At 24.8% G+C, this 11,524-nt stretch overlaps 1 protein-coding gene across 1 annotated transcript; it reads left to right on the top strand.

Annotated features, from left to right (window-relative positions):
* The first annotated feature begins 1,269 nt into the window (after positions 1–1,269).
* On the top strand, positions 1,270–10,870 carry LOC135926256 (purine nucleoside phosphorylase 1-like). Its single transcript, XM_065462062.1, has 7 exons — positions 1,270–1,379; positions 1,431–1,630; positions 1,680–1,783; positions 1,902–2,077; positions 4,082–4,266; positions 6,711–6,854; positions 10,616–10,870. Exons 1-7 carry the CDS (start codon positions 1,348–1,350, stop codon positions 10,762–10,764), a joined length of 990 nt encoding a protein of 329 aa, XP_065318134.1. The 5' UTR covers positions 1,270–1,347; the 3' UTR covers positions 10,765–10,870.
* The last annotated feature ends 654 nt before the right edge of the window (positions 10,871–11,524 follow it).

The following is an 11,524-nucleotide window of genomic DNA, read 5'->3' as shown; positions in this document are numbered from 1 at the left end:
TCAATATAATTATTCTATCATTTCCAAGCCCAGAAATAAATCTTAGCAGGCTTCTATATAAAACAGGATTCAGTATATACTAAAGCTATGACTTTTACAATTGGGGGAAAATTGAGAAGCCAGATCTAGTTTGGCATCATCATTAACGTATTGTTAGTCTAGTTCAGCTATCTTTTATTTAATTTTTTTATTAATAATTCATAGCTTTTATTTAGTAGTATAAAAAATATTATCTTATCATTTACACTATTTAAATTTAATATTTGCCTCTCTATTTTGTATTACGAACTATAAATATCATAAGAAAAGTTTGGGTAGATAGCAAAAATCTTAGAAGATTTTAGGAGATTTTTGATCAAATTTTACCTAAAAATTCAAATCATTTTTAAAAAAAATCTTTATAAGTAAATCTTTTGTAACTTTCATGGATAAAAAATATTTTTAAGATGAAATAAAAATTTTTTCCAAACTCTGTTTTTTCTAAATTATAATTTTTATGATAAAATAAAAGCATTATTGTAAAACTAAGCTTTTTTAAAAAATCTACAAGACCAAGTATAATGAGTTGGGCATATGAGGACATTGAAAAAATTTTCCTGAGGAGGGGGGGGGAGTCTTTGGTGGCTTTTCTTTGGGGATTTTTAGGTTTTGCCAGCTTTCAGCCCGTATTGCATTTTTTTAAAAACAATTAAATAATTTTGGTTATACATTTTTTGATTTTTTTTCTATAAAGTATTTTTGTAATGGACATTTTGTATTTTCCGTTTGGGAGTGGGGTGCAGGGTAATAATCTTTATTAACTTAAAAGAATAATTATAAAAACTTGCAAATTTGCAAATTTGCTAAATAATGGAATTAATAACAAATAAATATAGATGAAGTATTTTGGTTAATAAATGAGATGTCTTGATCAAAAACTTAAAATAAAACTATCATATTTAATATTAAAATTGGACATGTAAATTTTTTAAAAATATTATATTATATTTATTTATTTATTTTGATAACAATGGTAATGCATGTAACTATTCTCTTGCGTTTGCCTAGATTGATTTTATCTTAATTAAACAAATAGTTTGACAACAATGATAGTTTTTATTAGATATTTCTTTGACATTGTGTAAATAAAATTAATATAATTATTACATTTTGCTCCGTTTCGAAAAGTAGATCCTTCTATTGAGAAAAAAAAATTATTCATGTATTTTTTATTTTAGAAACCGGAATTTATAAAATTAATATATTATTTATATTAAATATTTCAATCTCACAATTTTCATTTTCACATGCCTAAATTATTAAATTTTAATTTATAATCTAATATACGATTTAATTAAATAAAATATTATGGAAAACGCAAACTCTTCTAATATTTCCAGGTATAATAATATTTTAAAAATATTCTATAATAAATTACCTTATCAATAAAGCTGTATTTGTAAGGTTGATAAAGATACTGTCTACAACGAGATATCTGACATAACAAATCAAATTAAAAAATTTCTACCTCCAAATTATATTCCGACTGTTGGAATCATCACTGGGACAGGACTTGATACCATAACTTCTCAATTAACAGACAGTGTGACTATTCCTTACCAAAATATAAAGGGTCTTAAATATAGCAAAGGTTGCTTAAATAATCTATCATGATTAACTTTTAAAATTGTTTTTTTTAGTTAAGGGTCATTCTAATATGATAATGGCAGGAAAAATAGGCACCCATAATGTAATGTGTTTCGTAGGACGATGTCACTTTTATGAAGGATATCCCATGTATGTGGTAAGTTATATTTAATGAATTATTTTTTTAAAAATAAGTTTAATATTTACAAATATTACATATATATATATACTTATGCTTAGATATTATGAATTTAAAATGCACTCAAACATAAAAGGTTACAATGCCGGTTAGAATAATGAAACTACTTGGCGTTAAATATTTATTCGTGACAAATGTTTGTGGCGGAGTAAATCCGACTTATAATGTGGGAGATATAGTCGTTATCAAAGATCACGTCAATTTAGTCGGTATAGCTGGACACAATCCACTAGTAGGAGAAAATGATGACCGGTTTATTTAAATGATTTGAAGGTTTCAATAGAAATGTAAAAAAAACAAAAAATAAATTAAAAACATTTTTTAAAAACAAATTTTTTAATAAAAACAGGAAAGAACAGTTAAAAAAATATATGCTTAAAAATAATTATAATGAAATTTTGAAATATTTCAAAAATTAATTATCCTATTAAAAAAAGGAATATTTTTTAAATAAATTTAATTTAACAAAATGAAAGACTTATAAAATGATTGTTAATAATAAATTACAATACAATAGTGGTCGATTATATTATCCATAAGGATTAGTAGTTTTAAAAAAGTAGCGTTTTTCGTTAATTTTTTTCTCTCTAATAACCCTTGTTCTAAAGAAAATAAAAATACAAAGCCTCTAAATGTGACAGCCACCATTTTTAGTTCGTTCCATCAGAAGTTGTATATAATTTAAATCAAGAATTTTTCAACCTTTCTAAAAATATTTGTATGTTTTCAATAATGTTGCCCTTTATTATAGATTCTTTTCAAAAAATCGAAAATTTACCGAGAAATGAATATAGGGCTATTTTTGACAATTCTACTATTACAAAATAATAGTTTGAAGAATAATACAGCCGTAGCTTTATGAGGGCTCGAATACCTTACTAATTTATCAGACTTAATTTGCTACACACTTCATATGCATCTCTTCCTTTCCGAAAAAAAAAGTTAATTCCTATTCAGTTTGATATTTCCAAAAAAATAATAACACTCTTATTCTTATGAGTTTTTATACAATCGTTATCTCTTCTCTTATACAATGTCAAGCGGAACTTTGTTTTTTTTAAAAAATATAGGTTGCATTCATAGCCAATTAAATGTAATTACAAATAGAATTTTTTTTCTAAAACAAAAAAATCCAAATTATAATTTTAAAATATTATTTTGTTAGGGATCTTGTAAATCCACTTCATTTTAAACCCTCAAAGTATAAAATATTAAAAATAATTGTTTTCTTTTAAAGGTTTAAAACTATATTTATTTTAAAATCGATATTTATTGGTAATAAATATAAATATTGAATAAAATTTTAAAAAAAGTATCTTAGAAATCTTTCATAATTTTTGTAAAAAAAATAATTAAAATGACGATATTTTCCTAGACTTTAAGAATAGCATTATGGATAAGGATGCTATTCTTAATTCAATGAATTCGGCATTTAAGAAAGGTAAAATTAATGCAATTAACTTAGATACGGGAAATTCATTTATTGGGTCCGATCTTGACCCACGAGATATTATTTAAAATAACGAGTCCGGCTCAAATATATTTATTCTTAGGACCTAAATTCAGCCCAGCTCGGATTGGATTTTTATTTGAAATTCAAGCTCGGTTTTAAATTTTTTATTGAAATTATAAAATTAAATTAACAGACCAAACTATCAGCTCTAACTTTATATGAAATTCAAAATCATATTAAATCCATAATTCTAAGTGTTTTCAAATTAAAAAACAGGGGTGAATCTTTCCTAGAAATTTTTTAATATATGACACAACAATTTATTGGGTATAGATTCCCACTGTTATAATGATGACAGCTTGGAAATTAATTTAGATTAGACTAATCCCCAACGTATTTTCCAATCTCCCTTATATGAATAACTCATTAAAAAAAAATAACTAAAATTCACTTGAATATAAAAATTCATAAAAAAGAGGAGAGATCTTATTTTACAATTTTCGATATTGGCTTAAGCCCTAGTGCAATCAATGCAGATTTAGCTATTTTTTATAAATAAATTTTGACCATCTTTATTTGTAGCTATCAAGCGGTAAAGTCAACTTTGATATGATTCATATGGCTTTTGCATCAATCATTTAGCAAATATTTGCTTTGTTAATCTTAAATTGATATCCGAAGAAAGTTAGATATAAAAATGGGTCAGTAAGATAATATATTTATCAAACATTTTCTATATATTCAATTCCTATAAGGTGCTATCATAAATATTCATAACCTTATTTGCAAAACATAATATTTAGATGGGGAACTAGATTTCCGCATTTGTTCAATGCTTACGATTTTGACCTTCGGGTGAAAGCGGCAAAGGTGTGCAAAAAATTAAATATCCCATATAAAGAAGGTGTTTTTTGCATGAACACTGGACCTACTTATCAAGCTAAAGCGGAAGGGCGTATGCTTCTTCGCGTAGGAATAGATTTAGTAGGTTATACAAAAAAATTTAAATATAATTCTTTCTCTAATGATCACTTTTTTTAATTGGGGTTCTCATAAGTAAAATGTAATAAAAAAATTAGGTTGATTTTTTTTACCCATAAAAAATATAAACAAGATTAAATTCTATATCAACAAGTTATCTTTAAAAATGTATTTTATTATAATTTTTGTCAATTCCGTTTAACTATTATAAGATATAGTTTCATGGTTATACCTAGGAAAATATTTTCCTGGTTTATTCCTCAAAGATTTACTCAGAAAAAATATTCCAATTTCATTAGATCCTAAATAAAAAAAATTTTAACTTGCTAGCTAGTGTTTAATTGGTGAGCTGGTTAAAACCCCGCCATTTAACGAAGGTGAAAGTATTAGATAATAATAATTCTTATTCCTCCACTAGAGTACTACCCTAGAAACCTGGCGCCTTGGTGAGGCCCCGAAAAATTTATGAAATCTTTGGGGTCTTAATAGAAGCCAAGAAATTCAAATGAGCACAAAAAATTTGAATTTTTATTAAATAATAAATAAACGATATTGTTATTCCTAAAATTATTTCTTAAATAAAATCAATCTATGACTTAAATATATTAAAATCCATGATTCATCAATACTATAACTGTGTCTATAATATTAACACAGCATGCATTTTATTGATGCTTGTTAACTAATGTAGCTACCGAACGCGGTTTCTCAAAATTAAAGAAGATAAATAATTATTTACCCAGTTCCAACGATTGATTGCTCATTTAATAGATTATACAGAGAAGTAAAAGAAAGATTTAAAATGGAAAAGACAAAAAATTTTATTCATTAATTTCTTTTTTGATATTTTTTCGCGCAAAATATTTAAACTAAGCTTATTGAAAATTATTCGATAATCTTCTTTAAAATATTTGATCGAAAACGAATAATAATAAAAAATTCTTTCACGAACAATAAATTTAAATGACTTCATACGGATTAGTGTTATTCGTAAATTTTTAGAAAGAATAAATTTCATTAAATATTTGAATCATTTGTTAATTTTAGAATAATTATATAGTTATTTTTATTAATTATACAATAAAATGTTTATTTTTTGTTGCATACTAAAAAAAAATTAATTAAAAGCCGTTTATTCATTATTAGGATTATGTATACGTATAATATATTACTCGATAAATTCATACGAATGGAATTCAATTATTTGATTATCACAAAAAAAGATACTAAATTTCATGATCTGATTATTTGAAGGCCTAATTTAACCCATCGAAATGTATATGTTAGCGACAATGTGTTTTTTCCTGCAATGTTTTATTTTTCAATTTTAAATCATATTTTAAACGCGTTTATTTAAATTTAAAAATCTGATTTTACCAGAAATGTATTCCAACATGTTTAGAATACCTATCTTATGAATTGTAGACAATTTTCCGTCCAAAGGTTCATGGCAAAATTTCCTGATATTTATAAGGCAGGTATACCAAACATGATGAAATACATTTCCGGTAAAATCAGGCTAACAAAACTTCAAAAAATGTTTTAAAGTTGAAAAATAACACATTGACGGAAATAAGGCATTACCGCTAACATATATAATTATCTATTAAGATGCACGCATTCTATTGATTTAATTCCTTGAGTGAAAAAATGGACAACTTGAATCAATTATAAGGATGAGGAAGAGCCTCCCCCCCCCAATATTCGTGCTTTTTGAGGGGGTGGGGGGTGTAAAAAGCAAAATAATACATATTTAAGAAATATTATAAGTTTTGAAAAGATATGAATTGGTAAGAGATCAGCATGGCCAGAACTGGCTCGTTAAGATTTTCGTTAAAGTTTTCCAGTCTCCATCTCCTAAGATATTTTTACGAGTTTACACCTGCTGGCGAGGAACTTAAAAATATTTTTTGTGATTTTCCCGGGCCTGCCCTCCTGATCTCTAAATGACAGAGTTGATCTTCCTTGAGGAAAGATTTATCAACTCCATATCGCAAATATCTGAGATGGAGGTAAAAATTAATGAAAACGTATTCTTTTAGAAAATGTTCCAAGGTAACGATGATTTTCTGTTTATTTTTTGATTCAAATTATTTAGTTTATAGAACAGCTATAAATGGTATTTTATTTTCAATCATTGGTTTTTTTTAACTTCAATATTTCAAGATGGGTTCCACTATTAGTTTAAGATTACATTGATATTTAATATTTTTATAAGTTATTGATCTAAAGTTTCTAATATAATATTACATCTTAAAAAATTTACGCTCTGATCATAAAAATTTAGGAGTTGACGAATAATTTATATAATGAATATTTAGCATAAATTTTAAAAAATAATGCTTTAATTATTAAACATTTTTTGGTAAAAATTATTGCAACAATGATTCCAAGGAGGCCTATTTACATTTATTTTTGATTTTTATATGATAACTTTTTTTAATTAAAAAGGTATGAGCACTATACCCGAAGTCACGGTGGCAGTTCATTGTAATATAAAAGCTTGCGCTTTTAGTTTGGTAGGTTCAGCAATTAGATATGATGAATTCTCTTATGAAATAATAAAAGATGACCCAAACGATATAGAAAACAAAAGTATAAACCAATATATATAATTTTATCATTTTTTTAATATTCAACCTTAATAATTTAAATCATTTATAATATAATATTATATGTATAATATTTTGTGCAAATTGTGCTATTCATAATAGAAACTACTATTCATAGTAGGGACCTAAAATATTTAAGACCGGAGAGGGTTATCTGTGTTATATATTTTTTGAACTGCGTATTTTAAATTTTAAATTAAACATGAGTAATGCAAATTTATGATTTTTCATTCACAAAAATATTATGTGGAGGGCGGACAACTTGACAAAAATATTTTATGGGTCGGAAACCCAAATTATTAACTGCCTGGCCGAAACCGTGGTGATTTTTATTAATACTTATTCTTTATATATATTATTACATCATTTTTGCTCTGAGTTAAAAACAGGGGCACCCAAAGATTTTTACTAGATTTTTTAAAAAAAAATATTGAAAAATGTTATGGATTTTTTGGTCAAAAAATAATTCAAAGAGTGCACTCAAAATATTAAAATAATTTAATATAAAACAATTTTTATTGTAAGGTAAGATTTAATAAATTTATGTAAAATCCAATCGAAAATCTTCTCAGACCAATAATTATACCTTTCAAATAGTTAACCACCATTCTAAAATTACTATATACTCGTATATTATAGTGTGGTAGTTCATCGACCCCAGTCTCCCCTTCTTTATACTTAATTTATTAACATTATTGAAAATCTATGCTTTACAAGTCTGCTGTATTTATAGAAGAGATTTTGTATCTAGAGTTATAGTTTGATACTATAAAACATTATCTGTAAAACTTAAAAGCAGGAAAATAAATTACTTGTAGAGAGGACAGGAAATCTTGTGAGCCTGAAGTTGGTTTTCCTTAAGAGCACTCAACTCTAATGGTTAATTTTTTAACCAAATATGTATAACTACATTATGCATATGCGGCTATAATTATTTTCAATATCGGATCGCATATAAAATTTTTATAATACAATATATGATTTATACTTTCAAAAGTAAATTTTTGAATGGTTAAATTTATCAAAAATAAATTATAATAAAGGTTTGAATTATTCAATATCTTATATAAAAGATTAAACCCTATTCTATAAAAAAATATTCTTTGTTTGAACAAATAATATTTAAACCGCTATAAAATTAAATTTTAAAGATAATGAGGGTCTGGGACTACTTCAGAGTTCATATGAACGTTTTTTGAGCGTTATTTTTAAATTTAAATTTTTCTTATTTAAATTTGAATATGGTAAGAAATCATATTAGAAAGAAGAAACAACTAATAAATAATGAAATACCTAATAAATTTAATGAAACGACCTTGCTAACCGTTCTAGAGAAAATAAACTTATGTTATAGATATAAATCAAGATTTAATGAAACAACAAAATTTTAAATTGTCTACATCAAGACAAATATTCAAGTAATTAAAAAAAACTACACTATAATTATCTAATAGATATATTTAAACTTTATGAATCTTTGCCTCACTCTTTTTGCGCACATGGGACCTATTGCAATTTTAATCCATTCTTTATTTATCTAAATTATCGATAAATTTCACTTTTTTAATTATTTTTCATTATATGGCTTATTTTATCAATAAAGTAGTTGCAATTTTTTATATTTGAAAATAAGCAATATTAGCATAAAGGCGCCTGATGGAAAAGCTTATCCTTCCACGGGTGTGGACAATCCTTTTCCAAATATTTTTTTTCGGAGAAATTAATATTGTTAAAAAAGTATAATTTAAAAAAAAAAAATTTTTATGAATAGCATGAAGGTAAATAAGTGGAATAAGATGAAATAATATTTATTCAATATTATCAAGTAGGTTTCATTTTATTGACGTTTGCCTTTTAGGGTTAGTATGCTACCCGGTCTTCCCTATGTTTTCTTTATTATATTAGAAGAAAACATAATTTATACATTTGATGATGCAGCATTAGCAGAAAAATAAAATAATTTAGTACTTTCTTTGTAACCTTAATCTTCAATAAATATATGATTATCTATATTCTATTCTTATTTTATGTATAAGAATAACAAAATTATTCGAAAATTCTAATTGAAAGAAAATATATTATTTGTCTAATCGAATTATTTGAAATTATTCGTAAATATTCAAAACTATTCCTAAATATTCGAAATTATTCGTAAATATTCAAAACTATTCCTAAATATTCGAAATTATTCGTAAATATTTAACATGTTCCTTGCTGAACCTTTAATTTTTTTAAACATTATTTCCGCATTTATAAATTACCTTTTTAAATTTTAATCATCTACTTTTTCAATATTTTCAAAAAATTTAATTTTCGAATTGAATTGAAACTAAAACATTTTTTTATTATAAAGAATAAGAATATGGAATTATTCTATTCGTATGAATAGGAATAATATAATTATTTGTTTCTAAAATACGAATCGAATACGAGGGATAAAGTGTCCTTCTTAAGAACCACTTACTAATTAAATTATAACAATATTTAAACCCTTATTAAATATTAATGATCACCATCCTTCTCCTATTATCACAGATTTTCTTGAAAGATTTTTTGAATGGAAAAAGGGACCCACCTTGACACATCTACCCAATAAATCTAGAAATCTAATTTCAAATTTTGTTGCAAAAATTATATGGTACTACGCATGCATCTCTTTATTCCTCTCAAACTTAAATAAACCCATTAATACAGGTAGAAAAAAGATTAACAAATACAAAAATTTTAACAACTTCATATTCACTCTATAGTGAATTCCACAAACAGCCATTCTTCACCATTAATATTATAAGTTTTTAAAAATTTAAGCATAAAATAGGGCTTTTTACAAACGAACTAGAGAATTTTTATATATGCGCCAAAAAATTCAAATAGAAATTTTTAGACATAATCATGGTTCCTTTTTGGGAACTCAATTATAAAATTGTATTTTATATCGTTTTTTTAATTTTTATAGTCTTTTATAGAATTTTAATTTCATCTTATATTAAAATAAAAGTTATAAATTTTTAAAAAATATATATTCTATACCTATTTTTGTAGGTATAAATATAATTAACCTAAAATAACTAATTTATATCTTGTCATAAAATATATGTATATTTTAATTGTCATAAAATATATGTATATTTTAATTGTCATAAAATATATGTATATTTTAATATCAGTTACTCAATTAGAAATGTGATGAATACTTGTAAAGAGTTGCTAGAATAATTTTAAAAAATATGGCGGATTTTAACGTATGAATATTTTTATATGATCTTAGCTGTACTGTTATCAAGGAAATAATATTTATAGTTTATATATTTAATAATAACATTAAATATATAAAATTTTAATCTGCCTTTTTAAAAAGGTTTTTAATTTTACGTGATTAAGCGCCTAGTAAGTTATGTACGCAAAGCAACGCTTGAGCTAACATTATAATTATACTGGGCCGTGCAAAGCTACAAATATTTAAAAAATCTTTAAAATGACAATATAAATATTACATAATTTATGTATATATAACTCTCCAGGAGGGTCGATTGACCGCCTTTGCCCTTCCCTGCAGGCGCTCATGGTTAAAAATTTAGCTATCGATATATGACTTCTTATTTTATTCTTAATTCAAAATTATAAATGATTGATTATATTTATTATTATCTGGGACATGGTTAATACTATTCCTATAGTGTAATGTTCTTCTTAGTCTCTCTATTTATCTCAATAAACTTTTATATATTTTTATAAATGAATTAGGTAATGGGCCTTCAAAAGATACAAATTACGAGTATAAAGTGACAAAAACTGATGGCTCTATATACCATGACAACGTCATAAATTTAGGTAAAAAAGGTGGTGAATTGATGGGACAAATTATTAATGATTTAATTATGAGCCTGGATTGATATATATGTTTTAAATCAATGTATATTATTTGATGAATATCAACCATTGTACTTTTATAATAAATAATATAAGAATAAATTTATAAATAAAGTTAAGGTTCCTGGCAATAAATATTGCCAGTTTAATACGTATTTATATTTCAATTGAGAGATCAATTGTACTTTTTCTAATAGTTATATAATTACAATAGTTGTTTGGAAACAATTTAGGAAATAAAAAATATAAATTTGCCTAATATTATTAGCCTTTTCTCTAACTTATTTAAACTCTTCTTCTTGACGTCGCTTTAGTGAACTATTTTATGTCATTAATTACAAAAAAAATGATGATAATGGCAAAATACTAGACTATTGATAAATTGGTAAGGAATTAAAAGTTCCCAAAATAGACGTTTATATTTTAAAAATTTTAATTTGTATATTGCATAAATTTTATTTTTGGTTCTAACTTTCTTTATCAAAGTGTCGAACCGAATCTCGGAACTGTTTTGATTTCCTGAACCATAACCTATCCATAATAATAAAATCTAAAAGGGAGAGAACAGAACCCTTGTAAAATAACTGGCTTAAACCGGTCCCTGATTTAAAATAGGTTACTATGACAATTTTCCTTTTCCCTTAAAGGGCAAACTAGGCAAAGTCTCTTCCATCAGCTTGTTTCTAGCATCTAATCAACGCTTATAGGTTTTATTGCGTTTCACATATTTTGATTATCAACGATACCGCCTTTACATAGAAATTTATTATATCAGGTAAAATA

Source organism: Gordionus sp. m RMFG-2023, chromosome 3, assembly GCF_954871325.1.
Source record: "Gordionus sp. m RMFG-2023 chromosome 3, tfGorSpeb1-WG-v2, whole genome shotgun sequence".
Classification (NCBI taxonomy): Eukaryota; Metazoa; Nematomorpha; class Gordioida; order Chordodea; family Parachordodidae; genus Gordionus; species Gordionus sp. m RMFG-2023.
Note: the sequence above shows the minus strand (reverse complement) of the source record. Positions and strands in the feature narration are given on the sequence as shown.